This window comes from Epinephelus moara, chromosome 10 (genome assembly GCF_006386435.1).
Source record: "Epinephelus moara isolate mb chromosome 10, YSFRI_EMoa_1.0, whole genome shotgun sequence".
Taxonomy (NCBI): Eukaryota; Metazoa; Chordata; class Actinopteri; order Perciformes; family Serranidae; genus Epinephelus; species Epinephelus moara.
The window spans coordinates 23,309,493-23,325,366 of NC_065515.1; the positions used below are offsets into that span (position 1 = coordinate 23,309,493).

Below are 15,874 nucleotides of genomic sequence, written 5' to 3' on the forward strand. Positions count from 1 at the left end.
TGTTGCCCCTCAGCATGACTCTATACATCATTCTATAGAAAGGATCACCTCATTTGTCTGTCTTAATCATAAGATGACATGGTAATATTTCATCCAACAAGAAATGTTACAAGCCATACTTTAAGGATGTGATGAGTTTAATTTACAAGATGCTTTACAGACATCGGTGCCAGTCAAAAGTACTGTTACATTAATCTGATTCATGTATATTTAAAAAGACTGATTACTGTGCAGCAAAATCTTTGGAAGGTTAAAAAGACACTTCTTGTCAGTGTGAGCAGGTACACGTCCCTGGTAACTGTACAAAACATGACTATTTTTGATATGATTCAAGAATCCAAGTCCAGCAGTCTATAATATCAGTATCTATGAAAAGCCACTCAGTCAGTGCTCATCACATGAAGTCTTCAGATTTACTTCTTATGGAATTTATTCTTTTTCTTGTTCCTCTTGCCAGCTCCTTGTGCTGCCTTCTCTGCCACTATGTGCTGGAACTTCTTTTTGTTTTTCCTGTAAGAGAAGAGGAAAGTACATTTTATGTCTTCAGTGATGAAATACATCTACACACACTTGACAATATACTGTGTAGCAAACTATTACTGCACGATGTGCCCACACCCTGTATTTATAGCCACAGTGTGTTTTTATCATTTGTTTTGTTCCTTTTCTCATACAGCATTATGCAGGTTTACCATAAGTGCTGTGGCTTTAAAATGTATTCTGTCACCCATCAGATGATAAATGTCAAGTTTATCATGGTTACATACTGTATTTTGATAGCCATTATAAATACTGTGATACAACAGGTTTGAAATGTGGTACCTAGTATAGATTTGACTGTACATCACCTCAGCTGTCAATATACGGTCAAACCATCAGTCAGTTTTACTGTTGAATCACTGAGATAATAAAGACAAATCCAGTCAAAGTGTTAGTCTGTGTTTTCATTTCCACTTACTGTCTGAACTCAGCATCAGACAGCAGCTCCTCCACCATGGTTCTCTTCCTCTCCTTCTTGGGAATACGGGAATGATAGAAGTCAACTGCGCTGTCCACCACTGTGCCAACCTGTGAGCACATACAAAAAAAACAATTCCCCATGACATACTATGCTATTAAGTTTATTTCGAAACGCTATACTATGACTTTTTTTTTGACGTACTATACTACTACTTTTTTCCGGCATACTATACTATGACTTTTTTTCGATATACTAAACTATGACCATTTTGTCATACTATGATATTTTTTTGACATACTATACTATGACCTTTTTCGACATATACTAGGACCGTTTTTCATCATATTATACTGACTTTTTTTGACAAACTATACTATGACCGTTTTTTTGACATACTATACTATGACTTTTTCTCAACATACTATACGATGACTTTTTTTGGCATGCTATACTGACTTTTTTGACATACGATACTATAACTTTTTTTCCGGCATACTATACTATGACTTTTTTTCGTTATACTATACTATGAACATTTTTTCAACGTACTATACTATGACCTTTTCCAGAATACTATACTATGACTTTTTTTTCGTTATACTATACTATGACCATTTTTTCGACATACTATTCTATGACCTTTTTCCGGCATACTATACTATGACTTTTTTTCAACATACTATACTACAACTTTTTTTCAACATACTATACTATGACCTTTTTTCGACATACTATACAATGACTTTTTTTGTGGCATACTATACCATGAGCGTTTTTTCGACATTCTATACTATGACTTTTTTCGACATACTACACTATGGCTTTTTTTTTTGGACATACTATTCTATGACTTTTTTCCAACATACAGTACTATACTATGACCGTTTACTATACCATACCTTTTGTCATACTTTACTATGACTTTTTTTTCAATATACTAAACTATGACCTTATTTGATATACTATACTATGACCATTTTGTCATACTATGACATTTTTTGACAAAGTATACTATGACTTTTTTTTCCGAAATACTATACTATGGCTTTTTTTTTTGGACATATGGCTTTTTTTGACATATTCTATGGCTTTTTTCAACATATACTAGGACCGTTTTTTCGACATACTATACTATGACTTTCTTTGATATGCAATACCGTGATTTTTTTCATCATGCTATACTATGACCTTTTTTTTTACATACCATACTATGACTTTTTTCGACATATACTATGACTGTTTATTCGTCATACTATACTGACTTTTTTGACATACTATATTATGACCGTTTTTCAACGTACTATACTATGACTTTTTTTTTGACGTACTATACTACAACTTTTTTTCTGGCGTACTATACTATGACTTTTTTTTTGACATACTATACTATGACTTTTTTTTTGACATACTATACTATGACTTTTTTTCCGGCATACAATACTATGACTTTTTCCAGCATACTATATTATGAGTTTTTATTTGACATACTATACTATGGCTTTTTTTTTTTTTTTTTTTTTTACATACTATACTATGGCTTTTATCGACATATAGCCTACTAGGACCGTTTTTTCGTCGTACTGTACTGACTTATTTCGATATACTACACTATGACTTTTTTCCCGACATACTATACTAGGACGTTCTTTGACATGCTATACCGTGATTTTTTTCGTCATACTATACTATGACCATTTTTTTGACATACTATGACTTTTTTTTTCAAAATACTATACTATGACTTCTTTTTCATCATACTATACTATGAATTTTTTCAACTTACTATACTATGACTGTTTTTCAACATACTATACTATGACTTTTTTTGACATACTATACTGACTTATTTCGACATACTACACTATGACTTTGTTTTTCGACATACTATACTATAACGTTCTCTGACATGCTATACCGTGATTTTTTTCGTCATGCTATACTATGACCATTTTTTTGACATACTATGACTTTTTTTCCGACATACTATACTATGACTTTTTTTGTCCGACATACTATACTATGACTTCTTTTTCATCATACTATACTATGACTTTTTTCAACTTACTATACTATGACCGTTTTTTCATCATACTATACTGACTTTTTTGACATACTATACTATTTCCTTTTTTTGGCATACTATACTATACTATACTATACTATGACCTTTCTTCGACATATACTATGACCGTTTTTTTCGTCATACTATACTGACTTTTTTGACATACTATACTATGACCTTTTTTTTCGACAAACTATACTATGACTTTTTTCAACATTCTATACTATGAAAAAAAGTCATAGTTTAGTATGTCGGAAAAAAAGTCAGTATGGCGAAATAACGGTCAACTTACTATACTATGACCGTTTTTTCGATATACTAAACTATGACCTTATTTGACATGACCATTTTGACATATTATGGCTTTTGTTTGACATACTATACTATGGCTTTTTTCGACATATACTATGACCGTTTTTTCGTCGTACTATACTGACTTTTTTGACATACTATACTATGACCTTTTTTTCGACATTATACTATGACTTCTTTTTCTTCATACTAAACTATGACTTTTTTTCAACTTACTATACTATGACCGTTTTTTCGATATACTATACTATGACCATTTTGTCATACAATGCCTTTTTTTGACATACTATACTAAGACCTTTTTTGACATACTATACTATGACCGTTTTTTCATCATACTATACTGACTTTTTTGACATACTATACTATGACTGTTTTTTTTTACGACATAAACTATGACTGTTTTTTTGACGTGCTATACTTTGACCTTTTTTTCGATATACTATACTATGACTTTTTTTCAACATACTATACTATGACTTTTTTTCAACATACTATACTATGACTTTTTTTTCAACATACTATACTATGACCGTTTTTTCATCGTACTATGACCTCTTTCGGCATACTATGCTGACTTATTTCGACATACCATACTATGACTTTTTTTTTGACATTCTATACTATGACTTTCTTTGACATGCTATACCGTGATTTTTTTCGTCATATACTATGACCGCTTTTGCGACATACTTTACCATTACTTTTTTTTTTTACATACTATACTATGACCGTTTTTTCGACATACTATACTATGACTTTTTTCAACATATACTATGATGTTTTTTCAATCATACTATACTGACTTTTTTGACATACTATACTATGACCGTTTTTTCCCCCCGACATACTATATTTCCTTTTTTTGACATATACTATGACCGTTTTTTCGTCATAGTATACCGACTTTTTTTTTTGTTTTTGTTTTTTTTACATACTATATTTTGACCTTATTTTCGACATACTATACCATGACTTTTTTTCAACATACTATACTATGACCGTTTTTTTTTTTTTTGGACATACTATACTAGGATTTTTTTCATCATACTATACTGACTTTTCTGACATAGTATAGTATTTTTTTTTACATACTATATTATTTTCTTTTTTTGGCATACTATACTATGACCTTTTTTTGAAATACCATACTATGACCTTTTTTGACATATACTATACCATGACCTTTTGCCTCTTGTGCCCTTGCCTCACATAACAGTCATTTATTGACATACTATACCGTGACCTTTTTTAGACATACTATACTACGACATATTAAATGATATACTATACTATGACCTTTTTAGAGGCACTGCAGATGGGCTGTGGTTGACCAGGGAAAGAATATGGAGTGAAACAAAGTTAAACAAATGTGATTTATGCAGGGAAAATAAACAACCAACTGTTTGCTGATGCTACTCTGCTGACCTTTATTTCACAAAAATTCAACATGGATCGTTTTTCATAAGATCCTTCCCCAATTATTGATAATGTCTGGTAAAAAAAAATTGTGAGGCGGGGGACATTTCAAGGCGAACTATGACATTTGTTGTGTTTTTTTCTTTGTTTCTTTCTTTTTTTTTAAACAAGCGACAGTTCTCTCTCCTTTTAACCCAGATTTTTAATGTCAGTGTGTTCTCATTAGATGCTTTGCTGTTACACTGGAAATTAATGTCAATTGGTGGCAAATTTTATATTTATCATAATATAAAATAATCAGTATCAGTGCATTATTGGGGGTGAAATGTTGATACTTTATGAATATTGGGAGTACTTGTACTGTCATGGCCATGTGAGCCCTTCCTTACTGAAGAGGATTTTTGAGGAACAGCTGACTCGTTTATTTACTAACCTGAAAATATTTGGGAAAGCCATCTCTGTCGTTCTTCTTGTAGAACCTCTTGGGATCCATGGAACCTCTCATCTTTAGGACTTGGAGATCTCCTTTCAGCTCCTGAGTGATCTCGGGGGCTTTCATATTGAACCAACCATCTCCTGTTGATTTTGCCCTCTCCGCCTGGGAAAAACAGTGATTTCAATTATTTAAAAAGTGTTGTAAAAGCTTTTGGAGCACAGACTAGAAATAAAAACTGTTGCTGTACTGTATTTATGATGACTACATGTTTAAGTTTTTGTGATTTAAGGGAAGTCCGTGTCCTTATAACTGACTCCACAAATAATATGTGATCCATGTGATAAAACTTTAGAAGACAGTAGCACAGTGAGTCTATAAACCAAAGCATAACTTTGTAAAACTTACTCTGTGTTTTAACTTTAAGGCTTGTTTGGATTCACTGTACGGAGGCACAGCATCCTTCTTTTCAAAGTCTGGTCCCATCACACTCTTCTTCATCACCTGTGGAAAACAACAAAAACTGCAACACTGCAAAGCACCAAACTCCATCAACGCCCCACTACTCAGAGATAAAAGGCCAAAGTCACAAAGGACTGGAAAGAGACCATGAATAACACCATCTCAGGTGTTATTGGATTTACTCGTCCTTGCATAACTATAAAGTTCATTATTCATTCTGCATCACAGATCACCTTCAAAAGGGAAAAAAATCAATCACTTATTTACCTCATCTTGGATCCTCTTTTCCTTTAGTTTTTGCAGCGAACTGGAGACAGGTTTTGATTTGCTGCCATCAAAATTGATGTATAAACCCCCGAGCTCCTTCACTCTGATGCCAGGGTCAATACGGCTGGACAACTCTTTCCTGAAACAAATTGGCAAAGAGAAAATTCTTCAGGAAGAGCTGTCCTGTCTCATTTCTCACCTCTGCACACAGTTATAATGATAATATATAATAATAATGAGTGTGGCTGAACTGTCTTTATGTGCAGAGTTCTGAAAGTCCGGAAATATTGTATTTTTTTCCTAATCCAAAATCCCAAGAAAAGACCAAAACCAAGGTCAAGAAGAGTATTAAGGGACAGACTAACACATTGCTGGTTTTGGTCTTCATGTGGAATTTGTTGAGGATAAGAAAAAAATAGAATAACACCAGCCCTTTAGGATCCATCTTTCTGCAGAACCAGCTATATTAATTTACAGACTTTGACTTATTTCTGCACACAGTGAGTCTCTCCACTGGTTGATTTGAGTTTAAAAAATTGAACTACATATTTGTAAGTTACTGGTCACGATTTGTGTCTTCAGAAAGAGCAAAAGGGTTGAGTGCCACAGACACCAACAGAAAGTGTTGTGAAACAGACACTGAAATTAGGCTTTTAAAGGAATAGTTTGAAAATTGGGATAGATGCTTAATGTCTTTCCTACAAAGAGTTAAGACGAGAAGACCAATGCCAGTCTTATCTTATGTCATATCCAAAAATCTGAAGCTTAGCAAAACATAAAGACTGGAACTAGGGGAACAACAGCTAGCCAAAAATGAAACTTCATCTGCATCTCTTTTGTTTAATTGGCACAAACACCAAAGTTTTTATTTTGTGATGTTGTGAGACAATCAATTACTTTGCACTGCAGCTGGATTCTCGAGATATCACGACATCTCGCGAGATTCCAACTTGCCAGACTTCAAGTAATGAGTCAGTGGTTTGGACCAATCAGCATCCTGTGAGGAGCTACCGGCAGCTATGGGCGTGGTTTAGATATGTGTGACAACACAGAGAGGCAATTGTTGGTACAAAACAACAAGGGTGGCTCCTAAAGAGGTTAGCATAGATGCCACAGTAGCAGGGCTCGACACTGCGAGCGTTTCACTCGCATTTGCGACTAAAAATATGTGTGTGCGAACTGTAAAAAATATTTAGGGGCACATGTGCGCATAAAAAAAATCAGCCGAAGCAGCCTATATTTTTGTCAATAAAAAAATATGATAATCTAACCGCAAATGTTGGAGGAACTCCAGCCGCCTTCCCTCTTCCCCGTGTGACACGGTTATGGGCGGTTTTCCAAGCCACTGTCGGCACAATGAATATAAGTCCCACTGTCGGCAGCGTGGAAATAAGTCAAAGTGTGGAGGAAGCGGCGGACCTACGGGGAAGCCTGCTCCGTTCTCCCCGCAGTTAGGGACCGTTCTCCACGGCCAGGCTGTCGGCTGGGTGGAAATAAGTCAAAGTGTGGCGGAGACGAGGGACCGGGAAAAGCGGCGGACCTCCGGGGAAGCCTGCTCCGTTCTCCCCGCAGTTAGGGACCGTTCGCCACGGTACCGCTGCTGGGCAGGGTGGAAATAAGTCCTGCAGAGTTTCAGAGGACCTGGAGAATGTTTTAGGATAGTAATAACATTATATAAGATAATCATATTGCAAAGATAATATATATAAGATAATAACATTAAAGACAAAATTAAATTGCAATACTTTTTCAAAACTTGATGATTTTACCTTTCTGTACATTTTGTATACAAATTCATTAAATAATTTTGCTTGTAAATGTCTATTTGCATCACGTTTATTACGGAAAACACATTATTTGATCAATTTACATTGTGCCCCTAAAGTTCTTTGTGCGCTCCTTACTTTTTCAACTTAGGAGCACATGTGCTCCTTAAGTTAGCATCAAGCCCTGCACAGTAGCATCAGTTACATTGGTTAAAGAGCAAAGAACAGCACTGAAGACTTTTCTGAATAGAAAAGATGTTCTTGCTCTTCTCCCAATGGGATTGGTTGATCTAACTGGTTGAAGTTAGCCCATGATAGATGCTAATAGACATCTAATCACCTGCCAATTATTTTTTAAAAGCGCCTGCCCTATTTCAAACAGTTCCCAATGATGGCTTCTCAGATGGATCTTTGTAACAAACCATCTGGTGTGTCACGTTAGGCAACCAGTGGAGACTCCAGTAGGTTATTGTTGGTTAGTGGCCTTAGAGGTGCTGGTAGGTGGACATTTGGACCGATCCAGGCTGTCTGTTTCCCCCCGTTACCAGTCTTTATGCAAAGCTAAGCGGCTGCTGGCTGTAGCTTCATATTTAACATACAAGTACAAAGGCCTTTGCACACTGACTCAATTTTTTTCATCTGGAATTGTCACACGTCTTAAAATAAATACGACCTCACTTTGTGTCAAATCAAATTTGCACACCAAGACCGAAACTTTTGTCTGTCATTAAAATTTTTGGAACAGGTTCAATGTTCTGAGTTTTTTTGCACCTGTCAGAAGCCTTCAGAGATGTTTGACCAAGAATCAGTGAAGAAAATGTGGCGGCAGGACACAGCCACAACAAGACAGAAGAACAGGGCGCACTCATTGGTATTAAGAGTGCAAGGTTTCTGTGTGTAAATAAAAAAATTTTGGATGGCGGATTACAAAAACTGCATCTGGAAAAAACGGACTCAGTGTGCAAAGGCCTTAAGAGTGGTATCAATTTTTTCTATCCATCTTGTATCTAAAACTAAGCTCAGCTCACCAGACATGTTCTCATGGGGAGCAGATGTCAACTAAATGGAGACTGACATGGTGCTTCAACTTGCTGTATCGTTCATAATACTTTGCAGTGAGAAAAACAAAAACAAAAGCAGGATGCAAAACGAGTCTGGAGGAGGAATGGTCAGGAAGACGCGGTCAACATGGGTTGTCTATTCTTCAGTAAGAACTGGAGGTGAGATTTTAACATTCTGTTTTATTATATCTTAAAAGTAGTGTGCTAGCTAATGTTAGCCTCAAGGGCTAGCATTTTAACTGTTGCTTAGCAACACCATCAGCTGCTCCCTACTGATGTAATCTCAATCATAACCATCCAGATTTTGATTCTGAATATCAAATGTGTTTGAAATGATCAGGTCCCCAGTGAGTGTGCGATCAGTTTGGGAGGTTTAAGTCTGGATCTGTAAACTTCCCACTTTACCAGATAATCTGGGCCGAACTAGATCAGCTCATGACTCCTGTAGTCTAAGCTCGGCTTAACTCTTAGCAAGAAAGCAAATAAGTGTATTTCCCAGGATGTCGATCTACTCTCTGAATGGGATTCATTTACATTAAGAACATGTGTATGTGTGTATCCTAATGGACCAATCTGAAGCTGCCACCTATCATATACTTACGACTGAGGATCTCTCCTTGAGTAGAGGATTTCTGCCTCTTCGTCATCGTCATCGTCCCCCTCCTCATCCACAAACTCCTCGTCTTGCTCCTCCTGTTCCTTTGAGGCTTTCTCCTCCTCCTCTGTTGGCCTCTCCTTATAATACAGCTCATCAGATTCCTGTCCGGGCCGCGTGTCAATCATAAACAGTCCATCAACTGATGCAGCTGCTGGTTCACACATCTGGGAGGGTCCTGCTCTCTCCTCTGCCTGGTTCTCCAAATCCTCTTCTTCCTCTTCTTCCTCCTCTTCCTCCTCTCCAGAAACTTCAACATCTTCATCTTCATCCTCGCTGCTCTCCAGCAGGCTGATAACCTTTGTTTTCTGGATGATGATGTCTTTTGGTTGCTGCTCAGGGGCAGAATCTATTGAGATGTTGGGCTGCTGGCTGGACGTCACCTGAATGGACTCAACTTGAACCTCAGCGGAGTCAACCACCTGCTGAGCGTCTGTATGCAATGTGCTGGCTTCCATTTTCTCCTCCTCACTGGGCCCGGTTTCCACAACAGCATCCTCATCCACAGCCTCGTCTGCCTGTGATGAGTGGGTGTCCACAGCATCTACTTCCATAACTTCATCCTTCTCTTCAGTCTCCTCTGTGATTTCAGGGGCACTCTCACATACTGTTACTGTAACTGATTGGCAAGGCTGTAACGGCTCTGATGGTGGGATTGTTTCCTGCATCATCTCCATCTCTGAGGTGGCCCCGTCCTTATTTTCAGCATGCGGCTCCTCCTGCTGGTATTTCACAGTCACTGCAGGTTCAGCAACAGCTTCATCTGCACATCCAGGAGTGCCTGACACCAGGGGAGACCCATGGGGTGAGTCTATTTCTGAAATGACAATCACTCCCTTCTCCACAGTCACTGTGTCGGCCTCATTTGAAGTGAGATCAGTACTACTCACACCTTCTTTCTCTTTTTCTTCCAATGTTTGATTCTCATCTTCGTCCAGCAGTGTGCAGTCTGCGTCCTCAGCGATCACTGTACTTTCTAACCTGGAATCATTTAAAGAAATATCCTCCTCTGCTTTTTCAAGAACAATGCTACAGTCCCTGACTGACTGCCTGGTGGTGCGAGTACCTCGAGCGCTGCTCCCTGAGCCTGTGCGGCTGCTGCAGGGAGTCCCTTTGCTTCGTGTGGAGCAGGGGCTGCCCATCGGAGAATGCACGTCAGTCAGCTCGGAGTCAGAGTCCACGGCTTTGGGACCTGTGGATTGAGTCCTTCCCTGTCTAGTCATCCTACTGTACGTGGGTCCCGACTCAAACCCGTCAGAGTCACAAGAAGGGGTCTCGCTGACATCCACGGTAGCTGCGGCCTTCCCTGTCGCTGCCCGGGTCCTTCGAGTTCTTGGGGTGGGAGATTGAGAGCCTTCTGAGACTTCGTCTAGGTGGATGGGGATGGGACCCGTTTGCCTTCTGGATCTCGTAGCTCCTGAGACGCTGGATAAACAGCTGCCAGCATCTGAGAGCTCCGAGTCCTCGGTTTGTTGTTTGGCAGATGATCTAGTGCGAGTAGTTTTTCTCTGACTTCTGGTGACTCTCTGGGATTCAGACACCACAGACCCGCAGGACTCGGTCTCCGGCACCAAGTCGACCTTGACATCTTCTGCCTCAACATGAGCTGGTTCCTGGCTTTTGGGAATCGTCTTCTTCCTTGTGCTCCGGCGGCTACTTTGGCTACCTTTCGTCGCAGATACTGCAGAGGAGCATGATTCCACCTCAGACACCTCCTCATCTTCCTGACTCACTGTGCGGGGCTGTCTCCTCCTCCGGCTGCTGCGTGTAATTGGTAGTTCCATGTTGGACACCGCAGAGCAGCAGGACTCCACATCTGACACGTCTCCTTCGTGGGTGGAGCCCACAGGTGTGCATGGCTGCTCGGGACTGTGGAGCCTGGAAGCTCTGGTGCATCTTTTCAGTGAGGAGGGGGGTGGAGATGCCGGGGCTCCTCCCTTGCTTTTTTCCAGCTGACTGCTGGCCTCTACCAGGGCATGGTGGGTAGGACTGTCTGCATGTTTAGCAGTGCTCCTGGTTCTTCGACCAGCGGAAGGAGTGGCCTGTGAGGCAGAAATAAGACATTATTTGCACACTTGGGTATAAAGAAAGCTTGATCTAGAGCTCCCACACATGGACAACATTTCAAATCTTTTCCATGACTTTTCAAGGAGCCATAATCATTTTTCTTGCCCGACTTGCCTGGCTTTTTTCAAACATATCAGATTCAAACTCTCAGCTAGCTAGCATTCATGAAGGGTGACACGGAACGCAGGAGAAAATGAAGAAACATATGTGATGGTAAACAAAACATCAAACATCGATACACATAAGAGCAATGTTACGATGCCGGCTACAGAAAATAAATTTGCTGTTCACTTTTTTTTAGATTATTTTAACAACTTTATTACACACAACAAAATTCCACAACTTTTCAAAAACTTTCAATGTGTATTTTTTTCTCATTCCATGACTTTTCCAGGCCTGGGAAATGTGATTGTGAAATCCCAGGACTTTTTTAGGTTTTCCATGACTGTGGGAAACCCACTGATCCCAAAGAATAAAGCTGGTGACAGTCTATATATTTTTTCTTGCTTGTTTTTAGTATACAAATCCCATGAAAATACCAAAACCAACTATGTCGCAACCCTTATACCCCAATATAGCTTCCTTATAAAAAAAAAAGGCAAAATAAATTCCTAAAAAAGCAGAGGAGTGTATTTTTCCTCTAATGTTACTCATGTAGGAGTAAGTACTGTATTGAGGACTATATTCACCTGCAGATTAATACACATTTTGTGCTCTAGTAAGTATGAGCTTAATTCAAAATAACATACAGTCACTATTCATGTTAGTGAAGGCAAATGTCACTGAGTGCAAAAGTGTGGAGTTATGTTTATGGACTTTTAACCTTTGAGACCTGGAGTGACATCACTTTTCTTGTGCTGCTTTCAGACGCCTTTTGGACATATTTAAACCTTTGACCGCTGAGCAAATTGGTGCGATTTCTCTCAAAAACATGGGAGACAAGGCAATAAGCAGATGGAAAGAAATGTCCCACAAACTGCAAAATATAAAATGAAATAAAATAAATTTAGAAAATTATTTTTAAAAAATTGGGGAAAAGAGAAAAAAGCAAGGGAAAAACCATACTTTTAAATTTTATGTTACAGAATCTTACATTTTGAGCACTCTTTCAAGATCTTTTTGTTTGTTTGCTTTTCAAACAATCATTTTTAACTAACTAGTTTTCTTGTTTTTCCTAATTTCTTACTATCCTTTTATAATTTAATTTCTTCTTTTTTTTTGCTCACACCTTCTTCCCATGTTTTTAAAAGAAATCAGGCCAGTTTGCTCTGGTTTCAGAGGGTTAATGGAGCTCAGTGGCAAATAGGAATAAACTTTATTTGCTTTGGTTACAAACAGTAATTGTTAGTAGGATCAAACCAATGAGTTCTGATTTCTACAGTATTTCTTGACAATAAGATAACTGTAAAACTAACTCCAAGTCTGAGGCAAAGTTGTTCACAAGTAAGATCTTGAACTGCATTTTAAAACACTTCTACAGCAAATGTGAGGACAATAAGAGGAGAGTTAACTTCTTCTCTCTGTTTAAAGAGTTTCACTACAGCAGTCTGTTAAACCTCCACTGTGTAGTTTTGTGATTAAAACACAGTGACAGTGGTCCAACTGCGGGGAACTGAAAGTACGTGTGGTGGATACACTATCTTTAAATTCATGTGTAACTCAATATGTTGTCACAAGTTATCGAAACGTTTACAAACTGTGAAAGGAAAGATGGTGTCCACGTGAAGTTTGAGCAGCTGAACACACACCAGCTAACCTGCACGTGACGGCTTCTTTCACCTCGGACTGACCCTCTACATGATCTGTGAACTTTTACATGTTTAAATAACATATGTGTTTCATACATACCGGGACTTCAGAGGGCTGGTCTGCGTTTGTTTTAGTTGGGGAGTACACGCGTACTCCTCTCCTGGTGGCTACCATCTTGGATGCTAGCTTCTTCACTTCCGGTGTGACGGCTAGACTCGACTAATAGATCAGCGGAGGGAAGATACAGGCCGAGCAGACGATGACGGATCTAACTTTAAATGGTGGTGATGGAAAAAGTGTAAGTAACAGTAAAAATACAAGGCTGTAATACAAGTACTGCTTTGAAAATACTGCTGAAGAAAAAGTTATAAACACAACACACTTTAAATATCAAATGTAGAAAATGTGTAGATGTTATAGGCCTATGCTATATTCATTTATTTATTATTATTATTTTACATTATTAATGATTAAATATTTTAATATTGTAAATACTTGACATGGAGCTGATATTAACAGCCGTACACACTCTGGATAGTTTCATCCATATTATTGCATCATATTTCACATGATCATAATGTGTATAAAACATCATCGTTGGAAACATAACAAGAATAATAGCTGTCAAATTAGTGTAGTGGAGTCAAATACAGTGGAGTAAGTATGTGTAGTGGAAGTAACATTAATCTAAACTCACAGTACAATGAAAGCTGTTGACAATAACCTTTGAATTAACAATGAACACAAACAAGGAAAATTATTTAAATAACTTAAGTATTAATAAAACTATTTTGATCACTTAAATTTAGGTTGACACATTTTACAGGAAGGACTTGATAGAGCTCTGAAGAATATATAGCGGCAATCACCATAAAGGGCAATACTTAAAAAGACAAAGGAGATGGCCTGGCAAAATGAATACATTTAAAAAAAAAAAAATGCTGGCGGACTAAAAGCGTAAATTATACACACCTACTTATTTTCTAAATGTTAATTTGATGATAAATGAACATTCAGATATAGGCTACAGTAAGACTGTGGCTATATTATCAGGAGGCCAGATAATATCAGCTGTGTGTTTAATATTAGGGTGCAGGCTAACTTAGAAGAACTGACATAGCTACAATACATTTACTGTAATACCCCTAATATGTTGAGGTGTGTAAAACTCTACGACCTAACCCCTGGGCTTTATTCATTCTGTTAAAACAGGAGCCATCTCAATAGCCAGACAAGAACGTACGTAGCAACAAGTGAAAATTAGGGAGTACAAAAACATTTTCTAAAGTGGTAAGTTAGAAATAAAATGTGAAACGTATCTGTTAAAATTGTAGGTGAGTTGTAAATATGCCCTTTAACCACACACACACACAAATAAAAAGGCAGATGCCACCCTGAGGATTTCACACCCAAAGAGGATTAAGGACGCCCCCTAAGAGGGAACAGAAGAGGGAGCATCCTCAGACATCATTTCCCAAGGAGCTCAGTAACAATATGTACAAGGGATGTCTAATAGTTTTCTTCAACAGGTGTCAGTCTCTCAGTGGTTGTACCTAATAGAAGGCCTATATCTGTAGGTAAGTGGAGACACTACATGCCGGCTGCTGCATCCCCTGACTCAACATGTCCAAAGCTTATCTGACCTATGTGTGAATAGGTGTTATTAAATTACTAAATTATTAAACACTGTGCAATTCTTCCTTTTCTTTTGCTTTACTGACTGCAGCGTTTATATTTGCAGCGCCCTGGTGCGTTCCAATCACATACTTTTCTTTTTACTTTTAGTGGGTACTGCAGCTGCCCTTAAAAAGTACAAACCGTTGCATGCAGTATGCACATGATCGGGACATACTACTTCCTCATAATGTTATACCCTGAGCATTGACCCTCTTACTCATATATCTGTTACCATGGGGATAAAACAAAATACTCTTCGCTGAGCTCGCCAGAGATGGAGGTCAACCAGTACAGCTCTGATTGTTATTTTGCAATAAGTAATAACTGCATACATTGTAGATTCTAACATATATTCACAGCAGTAAGAACACAGAGGTTATACATTGTCAGTTATTCAATACTATGCCATTTTGTTGTTGATTATATTTATGATTATTGTATTCAGTGAAACAATTAATATTCCTATTATTACATATCAGCTGGTCATCAGTCATCTGAACAGGCTGTCATTTATCATTGCAACCATGTGTATATGTATACATGCTTACAGGTATATATGTGCTCAAGTGTAGATGTTGGTGAAAGTATATGTATATGCAAATGTTTTATTAGTGTCGCTCTTGTTTTGAATTTTCTTCTTCTTGGAAAGCCCTTTGTGCTTTCAGCTCGAAAAGTGCTCTACAAATAAAAGTTATTATTACACTTTATAGTATGGTAGTATGGGTATTGGAATGCACAGTATGTCTACTGTGAGAAATGCCAGAGGTTACTGCCATTTATGTTGTAGAGCAAAATGTAGATGTTTTGTAAGCTTGTGTTACCACAGACCTTCTTTAGGGCATCTAACCAAAAACCCACTGACTTCAAGAAAAGGGAACTGGGAATGCAAAAATGCTGACTCATTCCTTTTTTTTTTACTCTGTTCCAGCCTGACTAGAGTTAATGTTAATTAAGCAGGGCTGGATTGTGTCAGTGGAACAGCT

General features: G+C 38.0%; 1 protein-coding gene across 1 annotated transcript; it reads right to left on the reverse strand.

Moving 5' to 3' along the window:
• Positions 1-119: 119 nt before the first annotated feature.
• dnttip2 (deoxynucleotidyltransferase, terminal, interacting protein 2) lies at positions 120-13,413 on the reverse strand. Its single transcript, XM_050054623.1, has 7 exons — positions 13,314-13,413; positions 9,345-11,440; positions 5,917-6,055; positions 5,596-5,691; positions 5,188-5,352; positions 959-1,068; positions 120-510 (listed from the first exon to the last, which is right to left on the reverse strand). Exons 1-7 carry the CDS (start codon positions 13,386-13,388, stop codon positions 414-416), a joined length of 2,778 nt encoding a protein of 925 aa, XP_049910580.1. The 5' UTR covers positions 13,389-13,413; the 3' UTR covers positions 120-413.
• Positions 13,414-15,874: the final 2,461 nt, after the last annotated feature.